Source organism: Amaranthus tricolor, chromosome 6, assembly GCF_026212465.1.
Source record: "Amaranthus tricolor cultivar Red isolate AtriRed21 chromosome 6, ASM2621246v1, whole genome shotgun sequence".
NCBI lineage: Eukaryota > Viridiplantae > Streptophyta > Magnoliopsida > Caryophyllales > Amaranthaceae > Amaranthus > Amaranthus tricolor.
In genome coordinates this window covers 30,825,470-30,844,644 of record NC_080052.1, presented here as the reverse complement: position 1 = coordinate 30,844,644, position 19,175 = coordinate 30,825,470, and the positions used below count along the sequence as shown (strand labels likewise).

The 19,175-nt window shown below is 32.7% G+C and overlaps 3 protein-coding genes and 1 long non-coding RNA gene across 6 annotated transcripts; 1 reads left to right on the top strand and 3 right to left on the bottom strand.

The window, feature by feature from the left end:
* LOC130814783 (uncharacterized) lies at positions 1–4,765 on the bottom strand. Its single transcript, XM_057680985.1, has 5 exons — positions 4,287–4,765; positions 2,497–2,583; positions 2,345–2,410; positions 2,072–2,248; positions 1–1,975 (listed from the first exon to the last, which is right to left on the bottom strand). Exon 5 carries the CDS (start codon positions 1,114–1,116, stop codon positions 1–3), a length of 1,116 nt encoding a protein of 371 aa, XP_057536968.1. The 5' UTR covers positions 1,117–1,975; positions 2,072–2,248; positions 2,345–2,410; positions 2,497–2,583; positions 4,287–4,765.
* Positions 2,073–4,408, bottom strand: LOC130815785 (multiple organellar RNA editing factor 9, chloroplastic-like). The gene is made up of 5 exons (XM_057682266.1): positions 4,287–4,408; positions 2,900–3,003; positions 2,497–2,583; positions 2,345–2,410; positions 2,073–2,248 (listed from the first exon to the last, which is right to left on the bottom strand). Exons 1-5 carry the CDS (start codon positions 4,406–4,408, stop codon positions 2,073–2,075), a joined length of 555 nt encoding a protein of 184 aa, XP_057538249.1.
* A 4,891-nt stretch (positions 4,766–9,656) lies between the features above and the next one.
* On the top strand, positions 9,657–11,410 carry LOC130815582 (U-box domain-containing protein 21-like). The gene has a single exon (XM_057682070.1). The coding sequence runs from the start codon at positions 9,819–9,821 to the stop codon at positions 11,157–11,159; it is 1,341 nt and encodes a 446-aa protein (XP_057538053.1). The 5' UTR covers positions 9,657–9,818; the 3' UTR covers positions 11,160–11,410.
* Positions 11,411–16,812: 5,402 nt separating this feature from the next.
* On the bottom strand, positions 16,813–19,034 carry LOC130815467 (uncharacterized). Of its 3 annotated transcripts, none has more exons than XR_009042608.1 (2): positions 18,730–19,034; positions 16,813–17,701 (listed from the first exon to the last, which is right to left on the bottom strand). It is a non-coding gene; the product is annotated as an uncharacterized LOC130815467 (long non-coding RNA). The 3 variants fall into 3 exon arrangements; XR_009042609.1 differs by having other exon boundaries at positions 16,813–17,941; positions 18,730–18,965; XR_009042610.1 differs by having other exon boundaries at positions 16,813–17,800; positions 18,730–18,965.
* Between the last annotated feature and the right edge of the window lie 141 nt (positions 19,035–19,175).

Sequence of the window (19,175 nt, the reverse complement as noted above, 5' to 3'; positions counted from 1 at the left end):
TTACACCTCCTTCCCGGAGTCTTGCTCATGTGCTGCTACCATGGCATTGAGTTTTTGCCGCTGTGGGCATTCCCTTGCAAAGTGTGGGCCTCCATACAAGAAACAATCGCGGTTTTTAAATTTGCCATCGGAGTCGGATTTCCCTTTGTCCTTCTTCTCAAATGGCTTGCCTCCCCCATTCCCGCGGTCTTTAGTGAGTTTGGCTCCCCCACCTTTCCCCTTGTCACCGCCCTTCTTGTTGCTCTTATCCTTCTTTGAGTCTTGCTTGTACTCAATTAAGGACTCGGCTGCTGCGATGGCTTCAGCGAGCGTTTGTACATTACGCCTCTTTAACTCTTGCTCGGCCCATCGTTGTAGACCATCCATAAAGTAGAGAAGTTGTTCCTTCTCGGGTAACTCCGTCACCTCCAACATAAGGGATGAAAATTGCTTTACGTACTCTTTAATAGTACTTGTATGCTTCAACCCCCGAAGCTTCTTCATGGCCACCTCCTCCACATTTTCTGGATAGAATTGCCTCTTGAAGTCGGCCTTGAACTCTTCCCATGTGTTGATGGTAAAAGTCCTCTTTTTAATATCTGACTCGCGTCTTCTCCACCATAGGATGGCATCGTCCCCTAAATACATTGTGGTGGTGTTTATCTTGGATGAATCATCGTCCACCCGCATTGCATCGAAGTACCTTTCAATGCTCCATAGGAAGTTGTCGAGCTCCCTAGCATCGCGCTTCCCATGGTACTTAGGCGGCTCGGGAATCTTCATCTTAGGGCCTTCACGAACAATGGCACCCCCGGCCACCGCCGCCTTGCACAAGGTGATGTCCCCCTTGAGGGACTCAACGAGCTCCTTCACAGCTTGGAGCTCCCCACCAAGGGAGTCACGAATGGCTCCCATCTCCGAGCGTAGCACCTGATTCACAAGGCTTTGGGCTACCTCATCTTCCTTGTCCTCCAAAGCCCCGACCCGTTCTTCAAGCTTAGTGATGTCGTCGAGGGCATCCCCGAGGCTTATCTCCAACTTAGCCACTCTTGCCTCAAGATCCTTCTTTGAGGTCTTCCTAGTGATTTGTGACTCCTCTCCTAGGAGAACAGCACTCTCCTTGTCCTTTGATGCCATTATCACGCAAACGTTAGAACAACTACACAACCTGACAGCAATACGGCCAACCTGGCTCTGATACCACTTGTCACGTGTCGACTCTTTCCCTAGTCTTACGTGTGCCACTTGCTTACACTCCCGTCGTAAGACAAGTCAGGCAAACCCCAAAGGTGTATTGCTAAATGATGTAGTTGGTGTGTTTGTGTGGATTTGGCTAAGACTTTGAGAAGATGTGAAGTAAGTAGGAACACAAGAGTTGGGAAATGTAAGTTAGGTTTATGTATTGCACAAGGAAAGCTTTACAAGTGAACTCTCAAGTTGTTGTGTACAAATGAATGCCTTGGGGTATTTATAGGCAACACCCCTTACTACTTGTCCTACTTCTAGAACATTCTAACCTCCTCAAATGGAGGGATCTAAATTACATTTTTCTAGAGAATTCTACATAATTACAAGTGTTAAGATACTCTAAAGTATGTACAAGAGTTGCCTAGAGAATTCTAGACACTAGATATTTACAAGGCTCCTTCAAGAGTTCTCCGGAACCTTCTAGTGTGGGTTGTTCTAAACCCATATGCTCCACAAGGTTCTTGATGATTCCGGAAGTCTCTATAACCTTCTTTTGATGTAAGACACCCGGATACCAAGTTTCGTGCCTCTGTCTCGTGTGGGGGCTACGAGCCATGCGTGACAAATAGCTCTGATTCTAAGTACTGAGGATCGGACCATTTTGCTAGTAATTGGGATCTTCATCCTTCCACCATATCAATTGTGCAAAATTTCACTTGCCCATGAATACATGACTGTTCGTCCGTATTTAGCAAAATGCAACTAATATCTCCAAAAGATATGAAGTTTCCGAATACAGTTTTACAACCTAGACCAACCGTAACATCATAATGATATTCAACTTAGATAAACTTCAAAGTTCCAAAATATTAACGATGCAGAAGAGTGCCTATTAGAGTCTTACCTCATGAAGAGGATGATTCAGAGGGGGCGGTCTCTTGTCTTGGTTTTCTGGTAGTTCCAGGAGGACCATCTCGCTTTCTCTTGTACCTTTTGCTTTCATATTTAGACGTATTGCATTGCTTAGTTTGGTAACTGGGATACTTGCAAGGAATAATCTCACCATTGATATACTTATCCCCTGAGACCCAACATAAAGAGAAGTGAGACCAATAAAATTATCAATAGCCCATTGGTACAAACAAAATATTCTACTTAAATCGAAACGAGGGGGCACCTCCATAATCCTTGTTTTTAACATCTATGTCGAAATCAGGCAACACCCACAAAACTCCAGGCAATCCTGCAGATCACGAAAGGTGTATTTAACTTAGAAACAAGAAATTCGCCTGCCATGGACTAAGGAAACAGAAAGAACATCCCTATTACCCTTGAATTTTTCAGATGTTTCTTCATCTACAGTACATTGGAAGCCAGTGTAGGTTGTGGTACAAGTTCTTTTTTGCTTCTTCCATGCTGCAATTATAGAAAGGAAATGGTCAATTTACTTTCATATCAAGCACAACTTTTTGAAAAATAAATTTGCACTGTAAGTCTTAAATACATTTTTAGCCTTTGCAGCTCCACTTCAGAGTAATCAAGCATATTCAAATTTGAAAACTTGAAAGTATCTAGCTAATGTCTACTTTCTAACAATTGCATTTAATACATTACCCCTTCCTATGGCAAAAATGTAACCAAACTTGAGCTAAGGCAATATGCTAATGTTTACTTGTTTACTTCTTATTTGTTCCATTTGATCTACCCTGATCTCTTCACCAATCAACCAAACGTTTCGCAGCCAAGAGTAACTTATAGAGTAGAAATACTAAGCTAATGTCTTGCATTTGATCCATTCCACCCTTTCCATACGCCAAAACATTAACCAAACTTGAGCTAAGGCAAGAACCTCATTCAAACTCAGAAGTATAATGCTAATGTTTAAGTACTTCTTATTGATTGCATTTGATCTAACCCCACCCCTCCACCAATTAGCCAAACTTGGCGTAGGCAAGAGTATCTTAGAAACATTTAGCTACCGACAACCGTCAACTTCTTAAATGTTGCACATTTGCATTTGATTCACCCTCCCTCCCCCCAAAACACACGCACAAGGAAAAACCAACCTTGCCAAAGGCAAAAGTAGTGAAACATAATTCGCTAGTTAGTTCGCATTTTGGATTCGCGAATCACTCAATATGGTTCCAAAAAAGCCTAAAATCGACCATAATTCGCTTTTTTAGATTCGCGATTCGCAAGGCCAATTAGCAACTCATGTGACACTGGGCAAAAGCCTTGTTTAAACTTAAAATAATTCTACAAATTTTTAATGGTAAGTAACTGTATCCCAGTTCTCGGAACAACTAGAACTTAGAAACTCAAAAACTTGCAACATTAACAATCTAGAAAGAATATCATTAATTGTCCACAATTTCGCAACACGAATAGTCACCGTTATCATATCACTTTGCCTTCCAACTTCTATAAAATCTATGTTCACCAGAAACTACTCACTAGCAACAAACAATTGATAAGTTGACTCAAAAAGTCTTTGGTTAGTTAACTAACTCCAACCTCTATACAAATCCCACACTAGAATAGTGTAATTTTTCAGTATTCTTCTCATTCCCCAAACAAAAGGCAGGTTCAAGATTCATTTTTCATAATCCCTCATTGCAAGTTTTCCCCCAACTTATTTATTTTCAATTGAGTAAAGTTCTTATTATTTCACTTCAACTATGTTTTGCATACTTCAACCCACAAATTGACCACTCAATACATTCACTTTAGTTGAATCATGTTGTTATAAGTTCCATGCAGTTCCAATTAGGCATTTGTCCGACCGCACACAACCCCTAAAATGTAAAATAAACAGGACATTAAAACTAATTTTGTATTTTTGCAACACCCATGTCTCTAATACAGGAAATATAAAGTTCTAGCTAGCAACCCAATTCATTAAAATTCAATTGGAACTGAAATTAAACCATGAATCCTATTAAAGGAAAATAATTTCTTCCAACAATCAACATAAGACAAGAATTAAAGATAAAAGAACAAACCTAAACCATTTCTCCAAAAAATTACAAATAATTCAAGCTTGCAATTCAAATTATTTCAAATAAGAGCAGGAAATTAAATGTGTAAAAGAATATAATTTAAGAGGAACAAAAACATACCTTCCTAAAACAGTAGCAAGAGTTTCAAGATAAGTATCAATCATTTGTTCTCTAGTAGGAGCAGGGTCTTTAGGGAACTGCATAACAATCAGCCAATGATTGTAATCACAACCAGGTAACATTATCGTCTCCCTTTGTTCACCATTATTGTTGCTACTCCTCTTAGCTGAGTAATCTCCATCAATGGCAGCTTTAATCGCAAGGTTTTTTAATGGGTTGCTGTGATTCTACTTCCATGATTGTGGGGTTGTCGGTTGGCGAGAAAGGAGAGATGTGGGTTGGTGAAAAATGGAGGGTTTAAGGGATTGTGAATTTGTGATGAAGGAGGGTGTAGGGTTTTAGGGAGTAAAGAGAATGAAAAGGAAGCCATTCGAGACAAAGTTCGGACACGATAAAAGCTAAGGAAGTTTGTTTGTACTTCGTAGGAAGTAAAAACGTTAAACTCGACGGTTCTTGTGGGCTGTGGCCTTGAAGGATACTGTATGTGCGGGTAAACTTTCAAAATTTGAGATTTGGAGGATATTTGAAGGACGTACTTTAGCTTAGATAAGGTAAGTATTTGCCTAAGATTTAAAGTTAAAACGTATTTTAATATTTGAAAATTCTAGTTAGTGAAGTACATATTTGAAAATTTACAATTTAATCTTTTAACAATTAAAAATTATATGACATGTTTATATTTATAATAATAATTATAATATATAAGGTCCATTTCTATTATTTTTTTAAACACCGGTTAAAATTCGAAATTGACTCTCTATAGAGAGAATTCATTTCTTTAGTTAGCCTAGGGCCTATAATATACCAAGAACGATACCGGATATTTGTAGGCTTGTAGCAATAGACTGTAGATATGGGCATATGGCGTCAACTTTTAGGCATGTGAGATTTGTGTCGTCTCGAGTTGGCTTGGTTCGACTCAATTCGATTTATCATGTACTTAAATCAAATTATTAAGGGATTGAACTCTAGTTTATGCTACGTCATACTTACCTCTAATGATTAAGTTGTTTTGGATTCTGAGTGTATGTTAAGTTAATTTCAAGTAAAATTAAATTTTGATTTAGGTTGGGTTAATAAGTAATTGAGTCAAAATTGATTACAATTTTGATCATCTAGTCATTTTATTCAAGTGAAGTAAACTCAATTTTTAGGTCTTTAAGAGTTAATTTGTCGAAGTTCTACCAAGTTAAGTTTGAGTTATTGGTTAGTATGAACTTGAGTCATGTTTAGCTAAATTTCCATAAACAATACTACTACAAGATAAACCTCTTAAATGTTGATTTGATCCAACTCGAATATAATAGGGCTACAAATTTGGTTGTTCAGGTGAATTCTAAACTGAATTTTCTCGGTTTGAAGTTGATCTAACTTAAGTCACGTTAATAATTTAATCTGATTTGATTCATTTACGAGTCAATCAGAAACGAATTAGATCTTTATTAAATGGAGTTGATTCATTCTCAATTCTCATTTTTCATAGCATCTTGAGCACTAAATAGTAAAACAAATATAGACAAGTTATTCACACAAATCATGGACGGATTTGATTTGGACTAAAAATAATCCAAGTAATAGAAGTATACAAGTATGAAAGATAGCCAAAGCTGAAAATATTTCGAATGTTTGGATGATTTTTTAGTTGCCTTTTCATTTTTGACTTATTTAGTCAAAAAGTTAAAAAGAATTAATAAATAAGTTTTTCTCTTTGTAAACAAATAACAATTCACTCTTTAATTTTGCCAAATATATTCAAAATAGCTATCTTAAAAGTCAAAAGATAAACGTTTAATATTTTCAATTAGTCAAACAACTAAATTAAAAAGCGAACAATCAACAGTCATTTACACATCTCATCACTAACTAGTAGGGACGTTCAAAACTGAATAGCGGGTCGATCCAGATCCAAAAATCCGAGTACCAGATTTTTCGAATACCTAAAATTGTGATCCGGTTCTGACCCGGTTTATTAAACATGCGTTTTTTTCTCTTAATCACCACATTATAAATGAGCATAACTTATATTTAACTTAAGCTATTACAAAATTGGTAGTTCATTGACGTATATTAAAAAAACTTAAACTATAAATAATATTCAAATTGAAACACTTAAAGCTAATTAAAAAAAAACTTAAAATGAACATATTCTGTATTTAACTTAAGACTTTTGAGTAAGATTTACCATGAAGATACTGAATTTACTCAGTGATGAAATGAAAGGAGGCATATACATAGTGTAAAAGTATAGCAGCATTAGGCCATTTGGGTTTCCAAAAATATATTTTTATAAAAAAAAAATTATAATCTGGATATCAGGTATCCGGATTGTCATAGAGTGCGATTCGTATCCGACCCGAATACCTGGTTTTGCCGGATTTTGTTAACCGGGTAAATTATTCGGTTTTCAAAACCGAATATAAGATAATTTTGATTGGATTTTCTAAACCAGATAATTTTGAACACCCCTGCTAATTAGTGTTCAGATGGAAGCTAAGAATGTAGAAATGCCATTCTCTACACGTTAATTTGAAATAAGAGACCGAGTGAATTATAAACGTGTGAATCGATCAGTTAAGTCCTTTGTAGATTAAATAAATTTGCCTATTCAATGAATTAGCCGTAAGATTTCCGCTATAAAGAGGGTTCAGTACAAATTGCGTGTCATATGCGCATGTCGCGACAAAGAAAAAAAAGGAAACAGAAAACATAAGTAAACAATAGGAAACAAATGAATATGTTGACTTTTCATTGAGTCGACATTTATAGCAAGGTAACGTAAATTATACTCCCTCCTATTCATTTTAAGAGTCTCATTTGACTTTTTACGGATTTTAAAGAGAGTTAAAAGTGGGACCCTAAGTGTAGGAAAGAGAGTGGTATTATGGATTTTTAATGTAAAAGAGGAAAATTAGTATAGATAATGAAGGGCATAATTGAAAATAGGATAAAGCTACTAAGGGCATAAAAGTCAAAAACTCATACCAAAAATAGAAATGGAACAATTAAGGTGACTTGACCATAAAAGAAAATGGGACACATAAGCTGAATAGAAGGGAGTACTTCATTTCACATTAAGGCAACGGATGCTCCTTAAATTAAATTACCTTTTGTAAATAATATTATTTTGATTTATTTTAAATAACTACGCTTTTAGCTTTCATGCTATCCAGTGTATAATTTTAACATTATATCTTCATATATGCATTACATATAAAATATAAAATGTTCATAATAAAATACTCCATGTATTATGACGAATCAAATAAGATTTTTATTGACTATATTATTTCTATATATATTTGAAAAATTTATAAAATAAGATTGATCGATGAATAATATTGTTTACTACTCAAATGTAGCTATTATTCAAAAATCTAGTGTGCTATTAGAGTGGTGAGTAAAGGAATAAGTCTAATATGAACTTGATCTACAATATTTTACTGTGCATCTTTTTAAATCACCTCTTCACTATCCTATATTCTTCATTTTCCACAAACTCACACTCTTTTACTCATACTTTCCAAGTCTATAGTTGGTACATGCTACTTTAGAGTGCACTAATTCAACAAGATCAACTCTGAATAAAAGGGTAGGCTAGTGGAGTAGAGAGTTAAGATTGTGGGTTGATCTTAAAATGATCATTTTACAATCTTTAAAGCCAAGTCATCAATAAAGAAAATAGATTGATTATATGAGTTTGTATTATAATAAGATGATTTTATAGAAGACAAGCTAAAAACTTTAATCTCGAAAATTTACTAAGGAGGATTTCCTTTATGCCAAAGATCCTAAAACACGTAAACTCAAGGCATTCAACTCCATATATACAAAATATAACGAATTTAGGGTGTGTAATCAATAAAAGTGGAATTAATAATGTTAGTGAAAGGAACAAATCACCAAGTGTTAAGAGTGATTTTGATCACATTATAGCTCATGCAACATCATAATCTTAATATATTTTGGCTTGATGTTGTGGAGTATTTTTTATTGGTATATACGGGCTTATGAAGGATCTTGAGAAGCTTAAGATCAGAATGTACTGCACCCTCATTCGACCCATCGAGCGCATTGGCTCGACCTGCTGCTGCTGGCTCGACCAGGCGAGCAAGTTCGCTCGACCAAGGTCCCAATCGAGCAATATTGTGGGATTGCTTCTAATTAATTGTTGTTTTGTGTGGGTCTTTGCTTTGTTGTTCCCGTGCTTCCTTAACCTTATAAATACTCAAGTAAACATCAATTGTAAATGAGATTGAGAGAAAAACACATGAAATACACTTGTAATCCCCTTGTGAGAGAGAATTGATCTAGATAGAGAGGGAGCCAAATTAGGGTTCTTAAGGGTGTAATTGGGGGTTTCCAATTACTCATGTATTCTCTATAGTTTTTCATTCTCCATTGATAGAGGTGGATTAGGGCATATAATCAAGAACTCAAATTAATAAATTATCTTCATCCATTTGGTGGGTTTTATAGTCTAATATCAATTTGATATTAGGATTTTTCCACCTTTCAATTCTTGTTATTTATTTACTCTTTTGCAATCTTTATCATTCTTTGTGTATTAGAATCTCCATTGAAGAACATTTGCTCTAACAATTATGAGGTCTAAATCCTTTCATTTCAAATAATAACAATATTAATAAGGTTATTAGGTTAACCAAATAATCTTAAGTTTATTAGATTTTCTTATATGATAAGATGAAAGAAGAGCGGCATAGAGAATCAAACACAAGACTTTACTTGGCGAAATTGATACATGCTTCAATTGAATTAGATTCGATTATCCATTTTTACTACTCTGACAATTAAACTTAATTTAATTTTAAATATTGAATCAACCTTTACATTATATATTGTGAATCAATCGGCAAGAAATGAAATTAAAAATTCAATAAGTTGTGTGTTAGATCTGACCCCGATTTACCTTCGCCCATGTGATGGACTAGTAGAGCTACCTAGCTAGGTGGACGAGACTATTGACTTAGCAATACTCGGATCCGTTTTTACGTCTCATGCACCGACCCGCAACTATTGACGTTGATTCATTCTCGATTTTCATTGTGCTACAAAACATACTTATGAGTTGTGACCAAAGTTTATGAGTATGACCCACTCCTAAGTATTACCAAATCAACGGCTCTTTTGACTCTCTTTTCTATATCTCTTTCAATTTTGTTTACCCTTTCAAACTTTCAACGGTCAAACTTTCAAATCTTTCTCCACCTCCTTTGTTTGAACTCAACAACAATTTGTAATAGTACCATATTGGCCTATTTGAGTCTTTTGGTCCTTACTTTAATTTATTACTTTTGTATTATATATATTTTTTTTCTTATATTAATTTATTCCTCAACTTACCTCATATATATACATACTCTTTCAACAATACCCCATTCAATATTCATCCAAAGCTTATATTCTCTTATCTCATATTCATCATCCAACCAACAAAACAAACAAAAACGAACAATTTTTTTTTCTTGAATTTGTTCGAGTTTATTCACTTTAATTGATTATAATTTTGTAAAGATGATTTCTTCATGGAGGAGGAAAAGGGCGGGCCGAGGCAGGGTTGGCGGTGAAAGTGGGTTGCATAAGAAACCGACGGAGCTAATAGTTCCGACCCATTTTCGGTGTCCGATATCCTTAGATATGATGAAGGATCCTGTGACTTTGTCAACGGGTATCACGTACGATCGTGAAAATATAGAAAAATGGATAGAGGCTGGTAACGTAACATGTCCTATGACCAAGTCCGTTTTAAAAACATTTGAGCCTATTCCAAATCATACCATACGTCGTATGATCCAAGATTGGTGCGTGGAGAACCGTTCACACGGTATCGAACGTATTCCCACACCTCGTATTCCGATCAGTTCGGATGAGGTGGGATCAATCTTGGACAAAATCTCGACGACTCGAAATCCACAAGAGTGTCGTAATTTGGTGGAGAAAATAAGTAAAGCAATAAAAGAGAGTGAAAGGAATAAAAAATGCATTGTTGGTAATGGAGTTGGAAAAACATTAGCCCTTGTATTTCAATCATTTGCAGATGGCGAGGGCGAAATTGTCATTTCACTATTAGAAGAAATTATGGTAGTTCTCATCTCAATAACTCCCTTAGAATCACAAGCGGAGATTCGTCTTAGTTCACCAAAATCTCTAGAGCGTTTGGTCTTGTTCCTTAAGCGAGGAAGTTTATCGAGCAGGCGAAGCGCGGTTTTAATCCTTAAAGACCTCGTTTCGAGCCATAAAGATGATCAAGATAAAGTTGTTGATGCATTAACAACCCTAGACGAAACAATTGAGTCCTTAGTCAAATTAGTTAAAGAACCAATTTGTCCATCTTCTACTAAAGCTTCTCTAGTAGTAATTTACCATATGATAACACCTTATATTATATCTTCAAATAAGGGTGTTATCATAGGAAAGTTTATTGAAATGGGTTTAGTCACATTAGTCCTAGACATTCTAGTAGATGCTGATAAAAGCATGTGCGAGAAAGCACTAGGGGTGCTCGATGGCCTTTGTCGAACAGACAATGGCCGTCTTGCAACTTATAGCCACGCACTGGCCGTGCCAGTGGTGGTTAAAAAGATACTTAGAGTTACTGATTTAGCGACCGAGTTTTCGGTTTCTATACTCTATAGGCTTTGTGAAAATGAGAAGAGAGAAAATGGAGGTGTTATAGTTGAAGCTCTTCAAGTTGGTGCATTTCAAAAGCTTTTGCTGATTTTACAAGTGGGTTGGAATATTAATGAGAGGATTAAGGAGAAGGTTACCAAGTTATTAAAGGTCTTGAATCTTTTCAGAAATAAGGTTGAGTGCATAGAATCAATGGATTTTAAGAATTTAAAGAGACCATTTTAATTAGATTATATTACTAATTATTTTTATTATTTTTGGAGATGATAGATTTGTTCTATTAGTCTCTATAATTTTGCTGTACAGCAGATTAATTTTTTAGCATACATTTTACATTTGCAAGAATTAGTGTACAAATTAAACAAAAGCAATATACTAGAGATATACCATTCTTTGTCAATATATTAGAAATATCATACAAATTAAATGACTAACCTTTTTGAGGTTTAATTTTGTGGGAAAAATCATTTTTTCATTCCAATTATGACTAAAATATATAATATTAATGAATTATTCTTTCATTAACATTTAGTATGTAATATAGAAAAAAGACATATTATTATATTATTGAGATTTTAATTTTTAATATATCGTTCGTGAATCGAGTCTTGTGTCAATAGAAGCAAGTACCACTCTCCCATGTAAAGTTTCGGATTTAATCCTTACCTAACCCTTTCTTTTTCTCATCCTACCGAATACAAATATATATATATATATATATATATATATATATATATATATATATATATATATATATATATATATATTCTTTTCATTCTCCTCATTTAGGAGAATTAATTAAGGAAAAAATGATTTATATTAGGCATAATTATATGTGAAGATCACAAATATAATTTATTTAATTTAAATTGGACGAAAATTAGGTCATATAGGATACAAATATTTCTTCATATATTGGTTGATGAAAATTAGGTAACATAGGCTACAAATATTTCTTTATATATTGTTTGATGAAAATTAGAGCTAAGTTAATGAAAGAATATATTGGTACCCCAGCACAGCAAGGAAGAAAGTTGAGACAATAGTCAAAACATAGCTAAGACTTAAACCACCACATTTAAAAAATCAATTAACAATGAATGAATAAAATACAAACAACAATTTTATTAAATAAGCACCGTATAGAGAATACGACTGATGAATAAGATAAGCCGCTTAAGTTGACCCAACTTACTAAATTTTGGCAAACTCTAAGCTTTTAAAATTCTGAGGTTTTATCTCAGTTTAAATAAGTAATATTTTCTTCAAATAAAATTATAAAATTTGAATTTTATCTAATTTTTCTATTTTTTTGGCTTACTATGTAATAAAAAAAAAATTAGTTAAATCATTAGATGCGTTAAAATTCTTGAGTTCAAAACAATAAATATTTGTATTCATGAACTATTATTTATCTCTTTATTGCAAAGTGAGTAATAGTCTTACAAGGTTTAAGAATTTGTTTGCAACAATGTGAGTAAATGAATAAAGAATAGTGATTTTATTGTTAGGAATCAAATTTTAATACTCCTTGTGTTCTTTTTGTTTTCTTATTTGACAACATGTTGGCTAGTTTGACAAGTTGATAAGAAAATTATTTAAGCTAGTTGTTATAAATATGTTTGATAAAAAATTAATTGTTTATTATTGGTTGTTTATCAGAGAAAAATTAAACAAAAAGTCAAAAATCAACGAAAATATCTATTTTTAGTACTTAGTTTTTAAATTTTGGATTAAATGCCCATTTTACAGTTATCAAATATATTTCCTAACTGTTTGATGAACCAAAAAACCATAAAATCGAAAACCAAAAAAAAGCGATCCAAAAGGTATTTGCCTTGATCCTACGATGGGCGATGGCAATGATCAAGTGGCTATTTATATTAGTATAAGCAACTTACGGTAAGCTCGATCAGTGATGCAAATGCTAAACTACATCCTAAGCTTGTTTGTTTTATGGAGACAAAAATTGATGCTAAATTAGACAATTCAATTTTATCTTACATATTTATTATGTGGTTGCTTGCTCTATTGGTTGGTCGAAATAATTCAAATCAAATAAATTCAGCTCATATAATATCCTTTTCATATAAGGAATATCAAGTTTGAAAAGTGGCTAAAAATGCCATGGATAAAAAATGAAAGGTTAAAATAGAAAAAAAAATAAATCAATAAATCTCCGTTTCTATGATTAATACAACTCATAACTTATTATTATTCTTATAAACGAAAACAACATGCATGTATTTAAATTAGATGGCCTGTAATGCATATAAGATGTACGGTCGTAAATAAGATGAGTCTTAAGCCTTTCTAAAATGATGGGTCTTAAGCTTATTGCCCTTATATATTTAACTTATATTAATTTTTAAAATTTTATTTACTGGTATTTTAGACTCAAATTTTCACAAAGATATAAAATAATTATAGACTCAAAATTTAATACATATTTTGTTGCTGCCTCTATTTTCAGTTTATAAGTAAAAGATTTTATCCATTATTTTCCTTAAAGATAATTGAAAAGTCAATAACAATTAAAAACAGTCCTTGAATAGGTAGAATAGTAGTGGAACTAAGAATTGGGATACTACTATTCTTTGACTCAAAATGAAAAGAGTATTGTTAACAAAAACATAGCTGCGTATGTGGACGGAATATACGCACATTATACGGTCATAATGAGTAGATGGACTATGGATATATTCAATAAACAGTTATGGCCATGACATGAATCATGATGTATTTTCTTTTATTATGGTCAATTTTATAACGTTCGTCTGGTATGAATTGAGTGCACTTATATTTAATAAGAAAAATTTTCTTGAACAATTTTATTTATTGTCAATTTTTATTGAATAATCTCTACCATTGATTATTTTTAAATAATCTAACCGTTGTATTTTTTTTGCTGATAGTACCCTTACAACATTTTAATCGGCTACTATAGGTACCTACTAGTCGTTATACTCACCTCTTCTTCCTCCTTATGCTTCTTTATTGGTCTACTTTTACTCCTCTTTGGTGGTAGTTACTTACAATAGTCGGTTAAAATATAACAAGGGATGCTATCAGTAAAAAATATACAAAAGTTGGATTATTTTGAAATAATTAATAGTATGAATTATTTACAGCAGATAAACTATAGGTTAGATTATTCAAGATAATTTTTTTAGATTATTCAAGATAATTTTTTCTATTACCTTTCAATATAAAATATAAAATAATAAGTAGTTGTCTTGTGTTTGATGAAAAAAATAGAGACCGGGTTAGGGTATTAGAAGCGCAGTAGAAAATTAATTATCTTTCTATATTAGATGAAATATTGAAATGGATAAAATACAAACGAAAAAAAACGCTTTTCCACCCTCTCAAATGATATTAAAAAGCGTTTGTAATCGTAAATGATATTGATTTTGCTACATATAAAAAAATTAGAATATTTTAAGTAAAATATATTATAGCCCCTTCTTTTTATATTTTTGTCTAATTATAAAATCAATTTCAAAGATCTCAGTTAAAATTTTGAATCTGTCATTAATAATAAGATCGTAAAAAGGGTAAAATTATCAACTATCAGCTATCAGCTTTATAAATTTCAAGATCGATGTATAATCTGCTCTTACACATTTGTCATTATTTAGGAACAATAATAATAATTTGCTATCAACCAATTATTTATTTGATACTTGTGCCAAAACAATGGTACGAACGTAATGGACGGAGATAGTATCAAGCAATGTGGACCCAAAGACCTTTCAGAGTTAACAAAGTTATTGATTATTTTTTACATACTTTTCAGCAAAAAATTAATATTCCATTACTGTAATTAAAACATGTTTGTTATGGTCAAAAAATAACCGAGGCACACAGGAATAGAATCTAATAAAGAACAAGATAAACATAAATATTTAATACCCTTTTTCGTTCTTTTTTTTTATTTTAGCTTTTGCCCATATTTTAAAGTGAATTTTAAGTTTTAATATTTCTAAATACGAATTATAAAAAATTATAAAAATTATATATTAAAAAACTTTACATCAACATAAATTTAACAAAATTTCATATGAATATATTTTATCTTCAATATATACTTCAAAAATCTAATTCCCACTTAACTTGTATAAAAAAAAAAAGAAGTGAGAGAGTATTATTTACCAAAAAAACAGAAAGGCCACTAATGCTGACCATTTTATGTCTTCTGAGTTCTGATATGGGCAAAACTTCATCTTTATTAAAAATTCAATATACTTGGTTGAAGAACAAAATTAGATTGGAAAGTCCTGATCATTTAATCACCGGCTTCATCGCACAAGTTAATGGGAAATTTTGAAAAAAATAAGATCATTCAACAACTTTATTCCAAAAATAAGCTTCGTAAAAACTTTATTCTTAAAATAAGTGCCCGTACATTCAAACCTAGGCTTGGTGTAATGTCGCTGTTACTAACAGCAAAATAAAAAAAAAATTAGCAAAGCCTCATGTCGCTGTTAGTAACAGCGACTTTAAGGTTGACTGGTGAACTCCTTAATCTCGTAGGTTGGAATGAGGAAGTAACTGAAATGACGAAGAAAAAGAAGAACTGGAAACTTAAAACGCATCAAGTCGCTGTTAGTAACAGCGACTTTACTAATTTTTTTTTTTGTTAGTCACAGCGACATTACACCAGGCCTAGGTTTAGATGTACGGACGCTTATTTTGGGAATAAATTTTTCACAAAGCTTGTTTTTGGAATAAAGTTGTTAACTGATCTTATTTTTTTCAAATTTCCAGTTAATGGGTCTGTTTTGGATAACTAGTTTGACTAATTAAAAATATTAAGTGATTTGTTAAATGTTAGGTCAACTACTAATTACTAAACCAATTATTATATAGATGTTTAGCAAAATTTATTTGTTAATTATTATTTTATTTTATTAAATGAAAAATAGGTCAAAATGCTAAAAGTCAATAAAAAATTTTATTATCAGATATGACTAGACAACAAACAAGTAAATAGTAATTAATTAAATTAAGACTCCAAGGAGTGAAGATATATATCACTGGCTAGTAGATGAATATTCATATGCTGAATTTTTGAAATTGTTGAGCGAAAAAATAAAAAAAAGTAATTAAATAAGCGAAATTTTAAACAAATCCCAAAAGTAAGCGTCCAAACTCCAAAGCTGTGCTTTGGAGCTGTTCGCAGTTACTAACTGCGAACAGCATATAAGACAAACTAGCTGTTCGCAGTTGGTAACTGCGAACAGTTCAAAAAACACAAAATAACTGTTCGCAGTTAGACTGCGAACAGCAAAAAGACAAAATAGCTGTTCGCAGTTACTAACTGCGAACAGCTATTTTGTCTTTTTTGACCTATTCGCAGTTACTAACTGCGAACAACTCCAAAGCACAGCTTTGGGGTTTGGACGCTTACTTTTGGAAAAAGTTTAATTTATCGCTTATTTGATTAATTTTTTTTATTTTTTCACTCAACTTTTTCAAATTTTCTTCATATGCTCTGACTTAGTGTAACATAATTTGCCAATTTACTCAAAATGTATAAAATGTATTATAATAACAATCAAAATTCTTTTTTATTTCTATTTGCAATTTACGAGTAGATCGGTGAATTGTGTGACATTGCTCTAGCCTAATGCCCGTCTTTCCATGATAGCCATAAACTAAATATCTGCATCATCCAATTTTCTGCAATGATGAGGAGGTGGATAATCCAAGAGACTGACTTGAATTCTATTCCCTCCAATTCAGCCTAATTGTACCATTTATTTTTGAGCGTTATTCACCTATCACTCTTAATTTGTATTTTACTCTTAATCTATAAGTTAAAACATAGTTATGTGAGATCTAGTTTGATTCGTATCAATACAAGGATTATTAATATCAACTTTTTATAATTTTTAATTAAGAATGATTTGAAATATTAAAGATTAAAATATTGTCTCGACAAGTGTAAAAAACTAAATGGGACTATTTCATAACAAACTTTGAAAACACCAATTCTCCATTAAAACAGTTAACATCTGAATGGCCATTTGGCCTGCTTCATATTTCCTTATTGCATATCTTTCCCTGCATTTCATTGAAAACTGAATAGCTCAGGAACAGACTTCTCTGTCATTTCTACACAAAGTCAAAAGAATGTCCACCAACGCTCCTATGCTAGCACAATCCATCATACGAGAATCTTAATTAGTAAGTATTGTCATATGGCGTTGAACTTGAACCCGTGTTTGGCATTTCATCCATCAAGTTAAGGGCTTCTTCTAACATCCCGTCCTTGAAACAACCCCCAATAAATAGATTATAAACAAGAGTTGAAGAGAAAAACCACGACTCAGCATTTGTTTTCATACGCTTCATGTGTGCAGTTTGATTCCCACTTCTTAGTGGAGCGTATACAACCAACAAGTAAAAACAGAATCAAGTATCAGGTTGTCTGTACTGTAACATCCTCTTCAACACTACAAGTCCTTCCTCAATTCTCCTTTCCTTAACATCCTAAAAACAAAACTAGCGTTCAGTGTTCACGATCACTTGAGGAGAGCACCCACCCATTGCTATGAATCTACCAATGATGTCAAATTTTGCAGCTCACCTGACTTACATTATGCATAGATCATTTTACTGACTGTCGCTTCATTTGGGTCGATTATCTTCTAAATCATATGACAATAAACCTCCCATATTAAATTGCTGCTAGCAGGAGATTTTTGTATGACACAGAGCCAAGTACTGAACGCCACAAGACTCAATGAAAATCCATGTTCCTTCAAGAAACAACAAACATCAAACCCAACACCATAAATCCTTAATTGCTACAAGATTCTACTAACAAGTCGAACACAAATTGGCATGAGTTGGTTATCCTGTTAAACATTCAGTAGCATAACATATCAACAGCAGAAAACATCATATTGAACTACTAACCTCATTCTCACCTTTTCTTGAAAATGGATTCTAACAAACTATTTCCTTCACAATTTCCTTTTTTTTTTCAGTTAATCAAACTAGCAAAAATGGAAATTATAGAAAAAAATCAGTCAAGTACAAGACAAATAAATAACTAGTTCCCTCCCAATATTTGCATATATGTTTAAACTGAATACTTTTCTATAATACTCTCATTAAGCCAAGAGTTCGAAAATCAAGACCAATAACTCAAAAAAATCTCAAATTTGCATTCAAGCTAGTCCCGAAATCAACATTAGATGAATCTATTATTTATACTAAAAGCAATAACCAACTCACAACATATTCATCCATCCTCACAAAGAGGAAAAAAAGAGTGGACAAACAAAACAATACCAAAAAGCAAAAAGGGAAATGAATTATCTTTGAAACCTCAATCCAAAAGACAGAATTTTGAAAATTGGGTCTGGTCTCAGCAGGAGCAATAACCACATTCCTCAGATCTTGGATTCGATTATCACCGGCTATTCCCTATTCACTTCCCTCAGTCTACCCGCGATAATAAAAAATTAAACTTTAGTGTGTAACCCTTCAATAATGAAACTTAACATGTCAAACACAAGGAAAATCACTATATTATAAAAATAAAAATTTTAAAATTTTAAAAAAATTAAAAAAACAAAAACAAAAACTAATTGTATCTGATAATGAACATAGAATAATTAGTATATAAATCAACCGAAAGCTAGACAGAAATAATCAATGTAATCAAGATTAATTTCACACCTAAATTGATAGTAAAAGAAATTAAACAAGAAGAATTGTAATACCATAATAAAATAAAATAAGAGTGATGAATGGGTTAAATTTAATGTTTGTTCGTTACCTAGGAATAGGACAATTTTCCTCCATTTATGCATAAATTGAAAGTTCAAACGAACCAAAAATTCATACTTTCTTCTTCTTGTAGACTGCTGAAGATTGAATAACAGAATAAGTTTCCCGTTTCTGGGCTCTTTCCTCGAAGCAACTCAATGGAGGAATAAGTTTCCGCGAAATCCTTCTTGTAGTATTTTTTTTTTTTGGGCGGTTCATTCATGTCCGAAGACGGGTAGACCTTACCCATAGATTGCAGAAAGATTGAAAAAAATAAGATAAATAAACAATTTAATTCCGAATATAAGATTCGGGATAACTTATGTCCCAAAATAAGCTTTCGTACATCCAAGCCTAACCTCGGGTAAGTCGCTGTTAGTAACAGCGAATGAGGAGAAAAAAAAAAAAAAATTAAAAGGCCCTAAGTCGCTGTTAGTAACAGCGACTTATAAAAAA

Coding starts and splice junctions, on each gene's coding strand:
- LOC130814783 (XM_057680985.1), bottom strand. CDS start 1,116: ATGGCATCAAAGGACAAGGAGAGTGCTGTTCTCCTAGGAGAGGAGTCA.
- LOC130815785 (XM_057682266.1), bottom strand. CDS start 4,408: ATGTTACCTGGTTGTGATTACAATCATTGGCTGATTGTTATGCAGTTC. Junction 3,004..4,286: donor CTTGCTACTGTTTTAGGAAG/GTATGTTTTTGT, acceptor TTCTTGCCTTAG/CTCAAGTTTGGTTAATGTTT. Junction 2,411..2,496: donor AACATCTGAAAAATTCAAGG/GTAATAGGGATG, acceptor CGTGATCTGCAG/GATTGCCTGGAGTTTTGTGG.
- LOC130815582 (XM_057682070.1), top strand. CDS start 9,819: ATGATTTCTTCATGGAGGAGGAAAAGGGCGGGCCGAGGCAGGGTTGGC.